Source organism: Crocodylus siamensis, chromosome 3 (assembly GCF_052110815.1).
Source record: "Crocodylus siamensis isolate JL-2025a chromosome 3, ASM5211081v1, whole genome shotgun sequence".
NCBI classification, from domain to species: domain Eukaryota; kingdom Metazoa; phylum Chordata; order Crocodylia; family Crocodylidae; genus Crocodylus; species Crocodylus siamensis.
The window spans coordinates 111,684,291-111,702,553 of NC_143397.1; the positions used below are offsets into that span (position 1 = coordinate 111,684,291).

The 18,263-nt window shown below is 44.5% G+C and overlaps 1 protein-coding gene across 1 annotated transcript; it reads right to left on the minus strand.

Moving 5' to 3' along the window:
• Positions 1–1,259: 1,259 nt before the first annotated feature.
• On the minus strand, positions 1,260–17,711 carry SMU1 (SMU1 DNA replication regulator and spliceosomal factor). Its single transcript, XM_090039006.1, has 12 exons — positions 17,579–17,711; positions 17,224–17,434; positions 15,747–15,899; positions 14,902–15,012; positions 13,972–14,100; positions 10,614–10,733; positions 9,834–9,950; positions 6,425–6,552; positions 4,768–4,894; positions 3,311–3,478; positions 2,515–2,667; positions 1,260–1,763 (listed from the first exon to the last, which is right to left on the minus strand). Exons 1-12 carry the CDS (start codon positions 17,602–17,604, stop codon positions 1,665–1,667), a joined length of 1,542 nt encoding a protein of 513 aa, XP_089895132.1. The 5' UTR covers positions 17,605–17,711; the 3' UTR covers positions 1,260–1,664.
• Positions 17,712–18,263: the final 552 nt, after the last annotated feature.

Genomic DNA, 18,263 nt, shown 5'->3' on the forward strand with positions numbered 1-18,263 from the left:
CAGGGGACAAGGCTCAGCCAAGTGGCAGGATACATGTGGCAACAGGCCATTCCCAGGCCAGCTGCAGCAGGGTTTGGGGTGCAAAGCCCAGCCAGCAACTGCAGCTGCTACTGTTGCATACAGATGGGAGAGGGCATGTGCCCCCTCCTAAGCGCTGGGCAGTGTAGGCGGCTGCAGCAGCTGTGAGGGAGGGAGGGAAGGAGGAAGTGGGGCTGAAGCAGGAACAAGGCCCTGCACAGCCAGGGTGCAGGATGGAACTGCAAGTGACTTGTCTGGGGGCCACACAGCCCGGAGGGCACGGTGGCTGCATGCCCCTGGATCTGCACACTGGCTAGGTTGGCCGCCACTGGGGTGTGCCAGGCAGCGCTGGGAGTGGTGCTACAGGCACCCGAAAATTCGCCCTAGTCCCCCCATAGCCCACACTCCCAGCACCACCCAGCCCGAGCATAACCCAGACTGCTGCTGTGAAGAGCGCAGCACTGCCTTCCCCTTCCCACTGCTGCCCCTTTCCCCCTGGGATCTATGGGGCAGTGTGGGAGGCCAGGGCTGGAAGGCAGTGCTGCACTCTTCACGGCTGCAGTCTGCTATGCTGCATTGCACTTGGGCTGGGCGGTGACAGCGGTGCTAGGAGAGTGGGCTATGGCAAATTTTTGGGTGCCTGCAGCCCCCAGCATAGCCCTGCTTGGCATACTTTGGCCCCAGCCCACAGCGGCAGCCAGCCCAGCTGGTGTCCAGATCCAGGGGCACACACCCCCTGCGCCCTCACAGCCTCTGGATGAAATGCTCATGGCTGGCTGTGCAGGGCCTGCCCCTGCTCCAGCCCTACTCCCTCCCTGGTGTGTGTGTGTGTGGGTGTGGGTGTGGGTGTGTGGGGGGGAGGTGTGTGGGTGGGGGTGGGTGTGTGTGTGGGTGTGTGGGTGGGGGTGGGTGTGTGTTGGGGGGGGGCACAGCAGATCGAAGCCCCAGAGGTGAGGGAGGAAGTCGGGTTAGGGATGGGGCCTCAAATCTCCCCCGCCCTCACAATCCTTCCCCCACAGTCTTACCTGCTGGGGAGGCTTGCCCCCAAATAATTTGATCTCCCTTTGCCTCTACCTGCCCCCCCTCCCTCCCCACTGACTTGCCTACTGGGCAGGAAGGAGGTAGATCTTGGGTTGCTTTTAAATGCTACAGGTGATCTCCTACTTTAAAAGGTTGGAAACCATTGCCCTACTGTACTAAAATGCTCCTACCCTCAGAATATAAGGCAGCTTGGCATCAGCTATTTTCCATATACACTATGTCTTTATTTTCACAGGAGGACAGTTTTTCCGTCATTAAATGAAATAAACAGTCTGTTGTATTTTTAAGAAGTGAACAACTATTTATAAAAACATATAGTTCTCTTTCATTTACTTTTATAAAACAGCACAAAGAAAATGTGGACTTCATGAGACAGAATAATCACTTCCACAGAAACTCAACTGCTTTAGTCAGGTACAATATTAACAAAAGAATTTTACTAACCTACAATGTACAACTAGTTTATACCAAGTATTAAAACAGTTTCTTCTGGGCACTTGAACTAAAAAAGTTACACAAAATTATACATTTGGATGTTATAAAAGCATGACTACTACCACCTTTATCACTAAGATGTGTACTCTGAAGCTAATTAAAACAAAAAGTTAGGGTTTCCACAGTTTCAAGAGGCCATCTTCACTATACGTAGCAATCAAGTTCTGATGGGGATGGTGAGCAATGCCAATTACATCCTTTTCATGAACCTAGAGGACAACCAGAAACAACATTAATGCAAATATTCTGTGTATTACTACAAGCCAAATACCCTTCCCTTCTTCAACAAACGCTACAGAATTATAGGGTACAGTTTCAGAGACACTCAGTAATGCAGCATACAGCGATAGAGAGGTTACTGGTCTCTTTGGCCATTTGTAGACATTCTCACCATTTTTCTAAACAATGTTAACTGATTTACATCACACAGTTCCAATCAAATTTCAATTCAAATGAAAGGCTATAGATGATCACTGACTATCAGGGAGGTTTTTGTGCATTTCTGCACTTCAGAGTCACAAAACTGAGTTCACTTGCTACACCTGATTGTGGACATGAGCAAAAGCAAGTTAATTAATACAGTTTAACTTGCCTAGTTCAGACTGCCCTAGTCTGCATTAACTTTAATCTTAATTCAAGGAGGATTAGTTCATTTGGACTGGAGCCAATTTTAATTCAGACTACAGACATCCACATGCACATAGTGACAGGCGTAGTCCAGATTAAACCTAGAAAAATGTAACCTCTATAAATGGCCTCTAATGCCAAAGAAAACTTAATCTGCATTTCCTGGCTTGGTCACCCCTTGTATTAAAGTTCTGGGCACTCAGAAACATCACCCTTGCCACAGTTTTGGTAGCTTACAATGGAAGATAGTGAGCAGTAAAGCATTATTCTTTTACCTATGCTTTAGAATATGTAAGAGAGACCATGTTAACACAGGTTGTGTGAAATACTCACTGTTAGAGTTCTCTCCAGTTTGCCAGTCACTGTGCTGAAACAGTAGAGCACAAAATCCTCACCAACACAGTAGATCCATTCTCCACGTGGGGAAAGGGCACAGCAGACAAAGTCACCACCTTCTCTCTTACCAGAGCTGAAGCTTCTTACAATCTAAGATGACCCCCCACCCCCAAAAAAAACTTTATTAAATTAAATTGTTGTAACAGTACTATGTTTAGGGGATTAACAATTCAAACACAGTTAACTCCTTTTTGGATGTAAGACCATGGTTTTAACAAAATGAGGTCTGAAATTGGAATCTGTGTCTTCCTAACATCCGACTACAGTCCCTGAATAACTGGTTTGATTTTCAGAAGGTTTGGCCATCTGGCAGCTTCCAGTGAAGGGAGAGAAGAGGCATTTCAAAGTCTAGCCCAGTAATTCTCAACCAGGGTGCAACTGCACCTTGGGATCCTTTCAAGGGTGATACAGTGCGCTCCTAACAATATTAGCATTGTTAGGTTTATAAATATGATCTATAAGATAAACCCAGAGATTTCAAATAGAAATCCATATCTGTGGTTCGAGTTCTCTGCAAAAGAAAAGTGCTCTATTGTTTTTCTTTAGTAAAACAAATGAGAAAAAGAGTGAGAACTAAGAACTGCCATTTAGTGAAGGGTGACTTAAGTCTAAAAAGGCTGATAACCACTGGTATAACCCAACAGCCAATTACCTACAGACTGGAAAGAGCAGAATCTTTATAAAGCTACCATTCACTAAGCCACTTGAAAGAAATGTCAGTAGAATCACATACCTGTCCTTGCATATTCATGATGACAACCGTGTTTGACCTGTTGCAAACAACAAAATGTTCTGGATTTTTAGGCAGCAGAATCACGCTGTTCACAGTGATGTCTGTTCCTGCAGTACTGCCAAGAGATTTGAAGGTGTTTGAGCACTCTGTTGTCTTCATGTTCCAGATCTGTTATGAACAAGATAAAGAAAATGATTTAAAGATCAGGCACATAACTGTATCGTAATCCAAAAGGAATCATGTTTTTTGGGTGTGTGCTATTGGAACTTAAACAGGAAGAGAAGAAGGAACACAAAGAAGAGTAATTAGATAGACTCACAGGCCACATCTGCACATGTGGATGTTTGGTTTCCTGGGGACAACTAGCAGTAGTGGCAAGTTACCCTGGGTGGGGTAGGGGAGGCTTCGGCCAGCACAGGGCTGGGGACAGTCTTACCTGGGGTACTGGGGGCCTCCTGGAGCTGCAGCAGTGGCAATGCTGCTGTGTGGAGCCTGGCAAGCAGCTAGTGTGCAGCTCCAGCCAGCCCAGTTCTGGTTTTGAGCGGTACACACTGCCCCTGTGTGTGCTGCTCTGCTTTTTAATTTTTTTTCTGTGGGGTTTTTTGACCCCTGGATGTCCAGAGGTCAAAAAAACCCACCATGCTGCTCCCTTGCAGCGTGGAGAACAACTGAACATGCAGTATGTGGCACTGCAGACATATCTGTAATGCCACATACCACATAGCTGCACTTGTTTGGATATGGCCATAAAGTTTAAAAGACGACTGCAATAAATCTCATCCAATCTCCCATATACCACTGTCTAGAGAACTTTCACCAGAGATTCTGTAGCAAGCACAGCACTGCAGACACTATACTATATCCTACTGTATCATGTAGATTATGTAGATTACTTAATCCCTTTTAAACAAAACTGGAGGGATTTCCTAGTTTACTAAGATTAGGGAAAAGGGAAACTCAAGATAGAAATTTCTAGTTAATTTCAGTTAAGCATTCTGCCCACTCCATGCCAGCATGAACTCTGTCACTGCCCGAGAAACAGGCAAGGGTACCTAATGTGTCATAAAAGTCCTATTTTTTGAGCTTAGATACTCTCCATCTTCCTCTTTACCTTAAAAAAATGACACCACTGTCAAGTTTCTTATCAAAAGACACAGGTAAGGTCATGTGTTGCTTTGGCAAAGTAGAGGAGCACATATTTCTGGGAAGAATCAACATGTACTTAATGTAGTACTCTGAAAACAAAGAAACAATGCTACCACCTGTCCCCCATCAACATATAATGAAAAGGAAGTGGCTCTAGCTGTTGCATATAATGAAAAGGAAGTGGCTATAGCTAAGACCTGGGCTATAGGTATTTTTAGGGATATTTTACTTTTGAGATAACTTCACTTAGTTATTGCTACAACATGCAAAAGAATATATGCAGTACTCTTCAGAGCTAACAGTCATTTTACCTTCACTGTACCATCAGAGGACGCACTGATAATATAGTGACCATCTTGTGTAAAAGTAGCTTCATTAACAAATGAAGAATGACCACGGAATTCCTTCAAGGTTTTTCCAGATTTTAACCCATGAATCCTGTTATGGAATAACACCACGTTAATACAGCCATTAACTACAGACAACTTGAAAAGAATTTAATTTATATCCAATGTACAGAGAAAATAGTAAAATAAACAAACTGATTAGAGCTTCTTCAGATGCAGTGATAGCATAACATTTTAAGATAAAGCAGTGAATAAATTAAAAAGACAAACATAAATGGAAGAAATATTTTTAAAGCTTAAGAATTTTACAAATGATTAATGGGTTACAGGACACATGGCAGCTTCCTTTTCATTTGGTTTTCAACTGAATTTAATGACCATAAGAACAAGGCTGTCGGCTACAGAAACTTAAACTTTATTGACTGCCTAAGATAACAGTTCAACACGCCATGATTCAGTTCTGACTAATATGAAGCACAAGGAATGACAGTTTCATGGCTCCAGTGCAGTTGAGACTCAGTCTGTCAATCAATCAGCAGGATGGAACATTATTTTTGCCAACATGTCATACATACCTAGATTACCATGTAGGTTGCCAACAGTGACTTCAGCACCTGAACAACTTTAAAGTACCTAAGTTTTTCATTCCCAGACTGCAGGAGAAATAAACCGCCTAGGAATTATTCAGGGAACAGTGATATATACAAGAGCTTTCAAGGAAGGTGAAGTAGGAGGGCATCTGGCTTTCATCTTTGAATATGATGGATTCTGTGGTCACTTTTATTAGGAAAGCAAGTTCTGCTGTTTAGTAGGTCCAGTCCTTCATTCACAAGCCAGCCCCACTGGGAAACAGTTTAATTGCTTGAGTGGGTCACAGCAGATATTGGGACACTGAGCTGTTTGCGACAGGTTTAGGAAGCCTGATTCCTGATATCGTAATGAGGCTGCAAAGCAGGGGAAAAGGTCCCCACTCCATTTATTCCTAGAAAGCAGAATCGGTGCTTCACAGTCCCCAGGGCCAGGAAATTTAGCTGCCTGGCTAGCTCCTAAGTACTTTCTTCTAAGAGTTTTCTTGCTTCTTCTCTATAACAACAGCCAAATGAATGATGATATACATGGTTACATGTGACCCACTAAAGGCTGCTGAATGGTTGCAATTATGTTCAGTCTCAACTGGTGCTCAAAATGGTTCTCTCTCTTACTAACCCTCGGGGCCATACAGACCTAGTTGTGGCCCTTAGCTTGTTTCTTAAACAGTTATTATAAGATTTTATTGTAAGACAGTGAAAGCTACTGAACTGGGAGGGGATAGCCTATTGCTGAAACAACAGGCTGAAACAAGGAAAAGTAAATGCTTCTAAACCAATTTAAACAGAGGACACAGGACACTTGCTCCAAACACTGGAATCCAAATAGGTTAAAGAAGCAGAAAGAATGGAAGTGTTCAAAAGCTAGAGTCAAGTTATTTCATTATTGTTAACATCAGACACCAAGAACCGGTTTTCATGTCAAACTAAAAAGAACCCACAAGAGGCTACTGGGAAGGGCTCCAAAGGAAGGACCTAAAGCTTACAGCTTCCTATGCAAAACAGCTCAGACTACACTCAATGTATAAACTTACCTGATAGTCTGATCAAAAGAAGCACTTAGAATCTGACTACTGTCTTTTGAGAAACTCAGGCAGGTGACACCTTTACTGTGTGCTCGCTCGAATCTCCTCAGACACTGCCCACTCTGAATCTTCCATACCTGAGGAAGATCAGAGCAAGTGTAATTTAGAGAGCATCCAGAACTAAGAAAAGATGCAGAATAGCTAATTATATAAAATACGTGGCAGGGGTAGATCCCACGCAGGTTTTGTGCATTAGGGAGGTTTGTCTTTTAATAAGAAATGTGTAATTTTAGCCCTTACCCCTGCTTTAAGTGCTGTACATATAGAATCACAGACAAGTAGGGCTAGAAGGGATCTCCAGAGGTCATCTAGTCCAACACTGTACCCGAGGCAGGATCACCCCTATCCAAACCATCCTATCCATTCCATAATCTAAACCGGGGTAGGCAACGTTTTTTGGCTGGAGTGCTGAAAAACACCACAATGCCTACCTCAGAAGGTACCAGAGTGCTGGCATAGCAGAAAAACAAAATGAGGGCAAGGGGTACGTGGCAGGATGTCCTGCTTGGGCCCCTTGCCCCCCACCCAAAGCCCCTGCCCCTCAGCCCTCATGCCCCACAGCCTCTGTGGCTGCCAGTAGCTACCCTGGCTCTGGGTAGCTGCTGGAGCCTGGGCCACTCCCAGCAGGGCTTGCAGTGTCCCAGCTACCTGCTGGGAGCAGCCCAGGATCCCAGCTGGCAGCAGCTCCCCAGAGCTGGGGCCGGCTGCAGCCGAGAGGCTCCAAACAGCTGTGCCAGGCTCTGGCACCAGCTCCACATGATACTGGCTAGGATTCTGAGAGACCTCAACAAACTGGTGAATTGGACCAGAAGAAATATCATGACGTTTAAGAAGAATAAGTGTAAAGTCCTGCACTCAGGACAGAACAATCCTATGCACTGGTACAGGATGGGGACCGAACTTCTCTCAGGTACAAGACTACCTTTTTTCTTGCAAAGCATTTAAAATAGGCAAAGAACTTCATGGAGTGGTGACATGGATTTAGCACCTAGGACAAAGGTACCAGCGGCCCACATTTCACAGTGCCACTGATTTAAGGGGTCCATATCCTTTGCACAGGATCCAAGCACTTCACAGGACAATTTAGCTAAGCATGTTAATTTTATTTACGCAATTTTTATGTCAACCTTCCCAACAAAGGCTCAGGGCAGCTTAAAGCAATAAAGAATAAATAACACAAAATAAAGCCTTAACTCACATGTTTTTTGTTTTCTGTTTTCAAGTCAGACGTTTCAGATACCTTAGCTTTGCCAGTTTAGTTGTATTAAAACAGAATTACAGAGGTTCACTGACAACAGAAATCAGGACATTTCTTATGCAAGCTATTAGTAACTTGGACACCACTTTCTCCTGACTTTCCCTTAAAAAGCCAATTTTGCATTGATTCTCTCACTTTTATGCAAATAGAAAGTGTTCAGACTGCCCTCTAGCCCAGGACCCTTTTCTTGCTTGGAATTCTAAGCATGCAGTTTATCTAGGAATGGTTTTATGGATGCCTGAACTTTTTCTGGAACAAAAAATAAAAAAAGATGTCTACTGTACTCCCATTAGGGCATACTCCCCACTCCCATTCACAGCTAAGGAACAGTACCTCTCAGCAATGAAGCTGCTATTAAACTAGAGCAGTAATTCTCAACAAGTGCTGCAGCACCCTAGCATGCCTTCCAAGGATACCACAGGGTACCACGCAAAGTTAACACTGTTAGGTGTGCAAAAATGATTCATGAGATACACCCAAATAGAAATCCATAATACTAAAACAATTCTGTCTTGCTGTGGTCTGAGTTTTTTGCAACAGAAAAATTACTCTATTATTTTTCCATAGTTAAAAACATGAAAGTTAAGAGCTGACATTTTCCAAGAGGCATACTGAATCTAATAAGGAGTCTGAGTCTAAAAATATTAGGAAACACTTAACTAGAGGGTTCACTAGCTCTAACCTATATGTCATTTTGTAACAGGGAGTGTCAAAAGCTCCTGTTACATGAAGGTGGAGACTATAATAGATAACGCCCACAAGCCAGAGCAGGCAGCTGAACCTGGGCTAGCTGCAGGGGAATAGGCAGCTAGGTAGCTAAACGGCTGAAACTATTACTTGGTAGTTACCTGCAGAGCAATAGACTCATAGGACAGGGCAACAGGTAGGAAAGAGAGAAACACCTGCAATTCAGCCAGGAGAAGAGCAGTAAGCTGCTCATTAGTACAGAACAAACCTGTGACCAGTCAGGAAAACACCTAACCAGAGGAAGAACTAAGAGAAAGTATACCTGGGTTCATGAGGCAGAGGGACCAGTGCCGTCCTCCACTCCACACAGAGATGTGGAGTGGAACATTTTCTGGAAAATTTTCCAGTGCTTTATTTTCCCCATGGGAAATTTTCCATTTCTAACAATTCATTGTTTCATAAAATTAATTCATAACAATGAATGGATGACAATACAATATTAGGCAAGCTTGGCAGTTTCAAAGTTTTAATTAATGTTTTCCACGTGATTATCCCTACGAAGTATGTGAGAGTACATATATGTTTTATTGATGTGTAAACAGGAGACTAAATACACTCACAAAATAATCCAAACCAAAAATCAAGTTATGAATTCACCTAATAGGCTGTGCAGATCAAATCAAAACCAAAGCTAAAATTCTTATTTCATTTCAAACTGCAAGTGAAAGCAAAACCAAAACTAAAACTGAGATTACTTTTTGTTTCACTTCCAGTTTAGCAAACACACAGGGCAGTGTCTCTTTTCTTTTCTTAAGCTGGGGAAGTTGGAAGTGTTTGCATAAGATCTGTTAGTTTTTTAGTGCTTTTGGTTTCAAGTAGTCATAATACCTAATCAGAAAAAAAACACGAGTGTGGGGCATCACTACAGCGAAGTTCAAGACGTTGAAGGAAGCAAGATGGTAGATGTAAATATTGCGGACAAGAGTACGTTAACAACGCAACAGGAATGAAGAAACATTTAATAACATGTAGAAACTGTCCTGAAAGAGTACAAACCATATACAGAAAGCTAATAAAATGAAATGGAACAACATCATTGCTTTACATTGCCTGCCACAGCTGGCCTGGGCTCTGGACAGGTCCCTGCGGCCTGCCATGGAGCCTGCAGAAGGTAGTGGGGAGGCTACAAGCAGCTGCACTGGGGTCAACAGAGCCCTATCCCAGCTCACTGCTAGCAGCAGGTGCATGCACACCTTGAGGTGGATGGTGGGGAAGGGGCTGGGGTTCCACTGCCACAAGAAGGATTGGGTCTCTTGCGGCTTTCCCGCCATCGGCCCCGAAATATGCTCTGGCACATGGGTCAGGGGTTGCCTACTCATTTCTAATGTGTTATATTTCACACAAATTTCATACCTTGATCTTTCCATCCTGAGCTCCAGTTGCCAACATTTCTGTGTCTCTGCTGAAACACATGCAAAGCACTGCATCATCCATCATCATAAAGTTATCCTGTGCCTGGTACTTCAGATCCTAGAAGAAACAGCAAGGAAATCTGCCAGTTAAGGCAGTGCAAGATAGAAAAACACCACCACCACAAAAACTAAAAGGCAACAGTTAAATATGACTAGTCTCTGAGCAACTGCCTGTATAGTTTGGTGCTCACAAATGTTGATAATGATTTGGCTGCCACCTTTTCAACAAAAATGTCTGAGGACATGTTTGGATCTGCAGCACTATAGATTGAAAAGATGTGATAAGTGCCATCAGTGACACCAAGCTGGCAGAACTGACTACTCTGGTAGCTATTTATTTTCCTTTCCAGTCCAGCTCCAACTATTGTATCAGAGGCAGCTTCTGACTATAGCAAACCATGTGGCCTTGCAACGGTCTAACTTGAAGTATTTATATGGCTACTTTATCATAGCACCCAAGCATCTTAATCATTACTGGATTTATCCTTGCACATCCCTGTAAAGCACAAAGGAAACCAAAGGCAGAGTGACTTGCCCAGGATCACAATCTCACAGAACAGGGTATTGTATTTCAGTTTTAGACCAATGCCTGTACCATTTGACCAGCTTTTTCTTTCCATTATACCATGGTCAACCTGGTTGGGAATCTTGGTTCAAGTAGAAAAAGTTCAAACCCACAGCATTGGTCAATCTACTCCATGGTCATTAGGAACTACTTTACCTTCCTAATTTTTCCAGTAGTGAAATTCCACACTTCAATGAATCCGTCCACTGAGCCAGTGACTAGATACTGACCATCTGGAGAAAACCGAGCACATTCCACATGCGACTTCTGGCCAAACTGTTTAAAATGGAATAAAACAGGATCTAATATGAGGTCAGTTTCATTTCAACTCAAAGTAATTCTTTGGTGATAGCATATGATATTTTTCAGTTAAGCATTCACATACTTAATACTAGTAGAATAAAATCTGTCTTCTCAGGATAGGGAAGTTAGGGAATTATTCATGCAGCAGTACAAGTCTATGCCATCAGCCTAAGCTTTCAAGAAGTAGTCAGATTTGTTTTCTGCACATTAACTTCCACAGCGCATCACATATGGTATAAAGGTTTCCAAATGACATCCACTGCATGTACCTCACAAGCATTTGGTGATTTGCAATGCTGTCTCTTCAGTGAAAAAGATTTTAGTTTTTAATACAGCAGAAACGTCAGTTTCTTGCGTCAGTACGCAATAAGAGAAAGTCTTCCTAATATATAGAAAACATAACAAAGGTTTTTTTTAAAAACACACTGAAGTTATCCTTGGTTAAAGAATAACTGTTAAGTAGACGAAATTTTCACAAAGAATCGACAAAATATACTGTTTCAATGAAAATGATGTACAGCTTTGATAGAAATATTGTTGCTCTAATTAAAATACATGAATCGAGTGCTAATGAATGAATAGGTGCCAAAATTAGAGACCCAGAAGCCACAAGGCTATGTAGAAGTAACTGGCTTACTTGACTAGAAAAACAAAGACCAGAAGTGCTGATACTGCTTAATTCAGTTAAATATTCTGAGATAAGGAATCCTGCACACCTTGGGTTATCCTTAGGTTATCTTGATATCTTGCCCTGTGCATAGATAGTTTGTTTAAGTAAGCTTCCTAAATTTCTATGTAATTTACTATTGTTTTGTTTCTCCAAGGTGTATTTTTTATTTCTTTTTCTGTCTTAAGTATAAATACGCTTGTAACCTTAGAGAGTCTGAGAAATCCTTTGAAACAGACAAGTGGGTGATTCCCCTTGGTGTATGGAATTCTCCCTGTGATCACAGTATAGCCTTAAATAAAGAAAAGCTGGCTCTGTCAGTTCTGATTCAACCACAACGCGAAGTTTGATTTCTTCCACAGCTATCAAAAGTGAATTGGAATGGTTTTTGTGCTGAAATATAAGCCTATTAACTTAGGTCACAGACAAGTATTCAAATGAAGTGTGAGAAGCCTTGGAATTTTGTCTCCCTGGTGGAAAAACCTACTGGGAGAACACTGTACAAACATTAGAGGGATTGGGCAGGTGCTGTAAATATAGCCTGTGCTGCTTATGGCACGTAGACAGAAGGGCCCCGTGCATGCATCTCAGCCAGGGGTTGGCAAAATATGGCTGATGGGCCATACCCAGCCTACCAACTGATCCTATTTAGCTTGCTGGCTGCCACCAGGAGCTTGAGGAGGGAGTGCCCCCTGCCACTCTGTTCTGCCACAGCCGGAGCTGGGCACTGGGAAGACTCCTCCTCCCCCAAACACCTATCCCCAACTTAACCTCCTACTGATGCTGTGGATGTGCAGTTCTGGCATCATGATCTCCAGCAGTTGGGCCCATAGGAGATGGGGCATGATGCAGCACACCAAGTAGCTGTTCCACCCACCTGCCTCCTGCAATGAGCTGGTGCCAGCCCTCAACAGCTCACCAAAACTCATTAAGTGGCCTTTCAGCTCAAATAACTGCCCAACTCTGCTCTGTGGGCTGCCTTGGCTGACAAAGAATGCAGAGAGCAGCTGAATGCACAGGGTTGCACTGGCTGGCTGGTTGCCTCAAAGGACCACACTCCCCTGGGGAGCTCCTACTCACAATTCCTCCTCCTTCCTTCCCTGCTGTGAGGTTTAGAGAAGACACCCAGAGTGTGTCCCTTTTGTCAGCTGCAGGTATGTCTGGGTTTGTGTTGCATGCAGGGGACAGAGCTGTCTTGGCACCCTGTCTCTCCTTGTAGCTCTAAAGGATAGCTGGGGCTGGTGAAAGGAACTGAACTTTCCTGCCCCGAGGTAAATGGAATAGAGATTTGCTCAGTTGGGGTAGTGGGTTTAGCCTGAGTTACAGAGTGTCTAGGGGGAAGTAAAGTCAGAAATGGAGCAGTGCAGGTTGAGAAGCTGGAGAATGGCAATGTCACTTCCATCAGAAGGCTAAGTGGACTTGAATTCATTCTCCCAGGAACCACTTCTCCCTGGTTCGAGTTACTTTTTCTCCTGGAACCACCGTTTATTTGTTTGGGAGAAACTGGCTGAACATTTATATACTAAGGGCACCTATACACATGCCTGACACCTGCTCTGATGCATTTTAATTAGAATGCGCTGGAACAGACTCAATTTAATCGAGAATTAATCTTCCAGCAGACTCAATTAATTGAGTCTGCTGGAGCATTCTAGCCTTGATGTCACATGTATTCAGTGTCCCCACATTTCAAAATGGCAGTGGGGATGCTTTAACTTAAGCTCAAATGAACTTTAGTTAAAGCACCCCCACCACCTTTGTAAAGCGCAGGAAGCTGAATACACAAGACACTTCAGGCATTTTAATGAGAGTGGCTTCTGGGAGTCGCTTCAATTAAAACGTGCCCCCCACCCTCACCTTGTCCCCTACCCCAGAGTACATGTAAAAATGCCCTTAGGATTTCTACTGAAAGAACTGTGATCCTCCCTGTAGAAGCAATGCTTGTATCCTGACTTAGGCTGCAGCCTAATATTAAGGCTCTGATGATCCATAAAAGTTACTAATGCAAAGGCAGAAAAAGTTAAAACAGGCTCTATGCAAGCAAAACACCACGATTTTCAAAGTTCAGTTGGTTTTGAGTTCCAAAATATAAAAAACCCTGAAATTTAAGTCATACCCCTACTTTCCTATATAACCTTCTGACCCATGGGTTCTCAACTGCTGGGCCGTGGCCTGGTACTGGGCTGCGAAGGGTTGGCTGCTGGTCTGCAGAAAGGCTGGCTGCCGGTCCAGAAGTGACCAGCACACTGCAGACTGGCAGCCAACCCTTTTTTATACCAAGTCTAAAAAAAGGGTTGGCTGCCTGCCTGCAGTATGCTGGTCACTGCCGGTTTGCAGAATAAAGAGGTTGGGAACCCCTGTACTAACCCGTTGTTATAGGTTTTTTTCTTCAAACTTCCAAAAATGCCCTTGTAGCTAAAATTAGGCATGGAAAACTCTACAGAGGAACAATATTCAACAGTTGCAAGACCTGGAAAATAGCGTGTTAAAACTGAAGTTTTGATCTAAGGTAATATCAAGCACTTGGGAAAAACAACATTTTACCTTAATATGTCTGCTCAACTGTGTGGGGAACTTTTCCTCTTCTACATCTTTCACAGCTGCTTTACCTCTGAATAAATCAATTGTCATACCTGGAGGAAGCAATCCCTGGTGCTGTTGCCACTTCAGTGCCTTATAAGAAGGGAAAAGGAAATATAGTTAGAAATGTATGTGCTCAAGCAATGCAATATTCTTGTAAGGGGTTTTGTTCACAATTCTTTCAAACAGAAAAATTTTCCTAGAAACCTTCTGTAAACACCGTACTTACATCTTTGAACTGAAAGGACACACTGTGTTCAACCGTTTGATTCCTTTACAAGCAATCATTCGTAGGTCAGTTGTGCAGTATGGTGCTGTGTTGTACAGCTTCCCAGGACTGGCTACAGAAGCATGGGGGGAGGGAACAAGGTGGCAACAGCAAGCCCCACAGCCCACGTGAAGCCCCCTCCCTTCATCCCCAGCATCCACTTGCACAGGGAAAGGCAGGCAGAACCACGAGACATGACAGACAGGCATGGCTTCTTTTCAACTGATCACACCATCTTTAATGTGTACTAGCCCCCACTCCCATTGTATGCTTGCACATGTATAGGGAGGTGGAGGCAGTGCCTTCCTCACCACTTTCCTTGGGCATCACACCACTTCCCTTCCCCACCGGACTGCATCTGGCGCTAAACTGTAACTGTAATGCATTACCAATATGCAAAAAGACAAATATACTTACTGTTAAACCAGTTTATCTTTCACAACCCTACACCTTACTATGATGAAATCCTTGATGACAACAAGAGATGGTAATTCACATGCAAATATGATATTAGTGAGATTCTACTGCAACAAAGCTCAGGAATGGTTTATCCCACTGAGACCCTCAGAAAACAAAGATCTAGAAAAATTAGCATAGCAAGTAAAAATATCTTCTTCAAGCATTACCTGCCCCAGCAATGCCATAAGGCGAGACGGAGGTACAACACTGACTTCTCCAGCCAAAGCTTGAGCAATAGCAGCTCTTCGTTTCTCTTTGCTGCTTCCATCTGGATATGCCTAAGAAAGGAATTACACATGAAAAAATCTTTCCTTAAAGATATATAGCTATAGTGCTCTCTCTCTCTCTAGAGATTTATCTATCTATCTTGAGAGAAAGAGAGATGGATGGATGGATGTGTATACAAAGACGTACATATTTTAACTAACAGCATATTACACATTAGCATTTTGTCCAAAACATACCACAAGAGTTTGAGGGGCCAGGGATAAACCAAAGAAAGAAACCCAGACAAAAATCATTCTGAAGCCACATCTGAATAAAGGGATTAAATGTAAACTTAACATACAGTCTAAAACTTTAATTATAAAGCACTGCAGTTTTACAGGCATGGAGGTTAAATAACTTGGCCAATGTTGCACAGAAAACCTGTGGCGGAAATAAGGACTGACTGAATCCAGGTCACACGTATGCCAGCTTAGGACTTTCACTATAAGACCGCATTTCCTCTCAGCTGTGAAACAATATTAAAAATAAACTATATATTTGTTAAATGCTTTATAAAAAGTTGAAGAAACAAAAGTGAAGCATAATAGAGTAAGAACAATTCTAAAACTACAGTTAAAGACGTCTAGGTTCAGGAATGACTTATGCAGGAAAACTCAACAAAAAAAACCTTTCTAAATACAAGAATATAAAGTTCACTGGTTGGCATGTTACATAAAAATGCTAGCTACAAATTAACGTATACAAAAAACCCAATAACAATGTATTTTTATCAATAAAAGTATACCTCGCGGGGATCGAAGTAGGACCTGGCCAGAAGGTTTTCAAGGTGAATATATCTCTCTGGCTGAGTTTGTTTTAACATGATCATAGGGTCAGTTTGCCTCAGCAGGGATCTGGCAGCACCCAGCTCACGAAGTTCTATCAATTCAAGGACAACCTGAAAGGATGGAAACAGTCACTTTTAGCATCCAGAAGATAAAGAAACACCATTCCAATGACTGCAGTTAAACTACACAATAACATTTTCTACTCCAAACCAAGCCATTCTTCACTTATTAGTCTAAGAATGTATTATTTAGCTCATCTACTAGTCTAACATTGTGAAGACTTAGATGGCCTAACTCCAATGATGAAACACATTGGTTTATAAATGCAAAATAATCTTTTTGCTGGTATCTGCTTTGTCTGCCTGGGGATGCATCACAATGGGAAATATATAGGGCAGAGTCAGATGGTGGACCAGACTGACATTTTCAGACTGTGGGCCAGATTGACCCAAGTCAGGTCAACCCTGGGTGGGCAAGCAAAAGACAGGTATTAGGAACCGGCTGTTGCCATCGCTTTTCCCAGCACTGGCACCAGGGAAGTGCCTACCTAGGTCTGTTTTTCCCATGGTAGCAAATGCAGAGTGTTTACAGTCAATGTTCAACCCTGCGGCAGCAGGGAAAGCCCCTTTCTGATACAAGTAAAAGCACCAGCTGCTGACACTTCCCATGCTGCTGCAGGGAAAACAGGACTTGGTAGGTGCTATCCCTGTGCTGTCACTGCCCAACATGCACCCACCCACCTCTGACTGAAACCACAGGTCAATACAGCTGTTGAAGCCCCATGTCTGCAGGCTGGGTCAAAAGGCTCCTTAGGCTGGATCAAGCCCATGGGTTGCCAACCCCTAGCACAGAGAGAACAATAAAAAGCTACTGGGAATACATCAACTGTTGCATGTTCGGGGGAAAGATGACTACTGTCATGTCAGTGCAGTGAGCTGGAGCAAGAATACTAGTTATAGCTATGTCTGAGACACATATGTGGAGGAGGAGGGGAAGGCTGCAGAGTTGTTGGTCTGTTGGCAACTATGAAACATCATAACCCAACTGACAAAACTGCACCAAGAAAATCTGTGCAGCACAACGCCTCTGCTCTGGAGATACCTGCTGTTACTTTTGAGTGGAACTGTAACTCCCTCCGGGGGGCAAGATTTTCCACACTAGTTCTCCAGGACTGTTTATTCATGCTAAACATGGCCAGTGCCTGAACTTGGCTTGTGGCTTCCGATCTCAACAGTGACATCAGAAGAGCAGGCAGCCATCACGAGGTCAGGAGAGAGATTCAGACAATGAGAAGTGCAACTGAGTCCTTGGCAGGAAACACTGCTTCTGCCACCAGCACTATGGGGCGGGTGCTCAAGCCCCTTAGCAGGTGTGGGGAGCTGATCATGCTGCTCCCACTGGGCTGTCAGAGGGGACTGGGCCAGGGGGGCTCACCTGCTCATAGAGGTCGATGAGGGTTTTGTCAGGCAGCTTGAGGGACTGGATGGCCTGCAGCACCGTGTCCCAGTGCCCACTGTTGATGTCTGCCACGAAGCTCTCGATGCTGTCCACGGTGTTGAGCGACACGGTGGTTTCTTCCTGCAGCGTGGCCAGTGCCCGGTGCAGGCTGTTCTCCTTCAGGTACTGCATGATCAGCCGGATCACGCTGCGCGGGGAAAGCGTGTTCGGTGACGCACACTGCTCAGCACCGCCAGGGCCGGGCGCCTTCCCCGCTCCCGCTCCCCCACCCCAGGGACGAGAAGGGCCCGCCGCCCCCTGCCCCTGCCCCTGCCGCCCCGCGCGCACTCACTCCGAGGACTCGATTTCGATGGACATCTTGTAGCACCAGCAGCCCCGCGGCCCCCGCCGCAGACCCGCACAGACGCACCAAAACGGCCGCTTCCGCCCCACGCACAGCCGCTTCCGCCCCACGCACTACACACCCCACCCCCAGGGGCCCGCGGCGCAGGCGTGCTCTTTGTCACGTGACCACGTCGGGGGTGGGCGGGGCTATGAGGCCAACAGGTCGCGCCGGAGGGGGGAGGCGAGGAATGTGCCGGGCGCTGAGGCGCAGGCGCGGTGGGTGCTGTGTGCCCGGGAAACTAGTCATGGCTGTTGTGGTTCATTGGTGCCCAGGGGTTATAGAAAATGAGAGTTGCAAAGGACCCTAGGAGGGCATCTAGTCCTCGCTGCTCAGAGCCTCGCCAGCTCCCGCTATGTCCTCCCAGTCGAGGCTGCCTCTAGCAGCGGCTTAAAATGATCTGTCAGGGTTAAAGCAGGGTCAGCAACGTTTTTGAGCAAGAGTGCCAAGAACACCCACAAGTTCAACTTATAAGACGTTGGTGTGCCAAGGGCAGATGACGGGGGAGCCACAAAGGGCCTGATCCTTGTGGCCATACAGACCTGGCTCCTTCCCCACCGTCCACCCAGAGGCCAAGCCCTTGGAGTACCACACAGGCACCGGTACGGGGGTTGCCTACCCCTGGGGTAGAGGC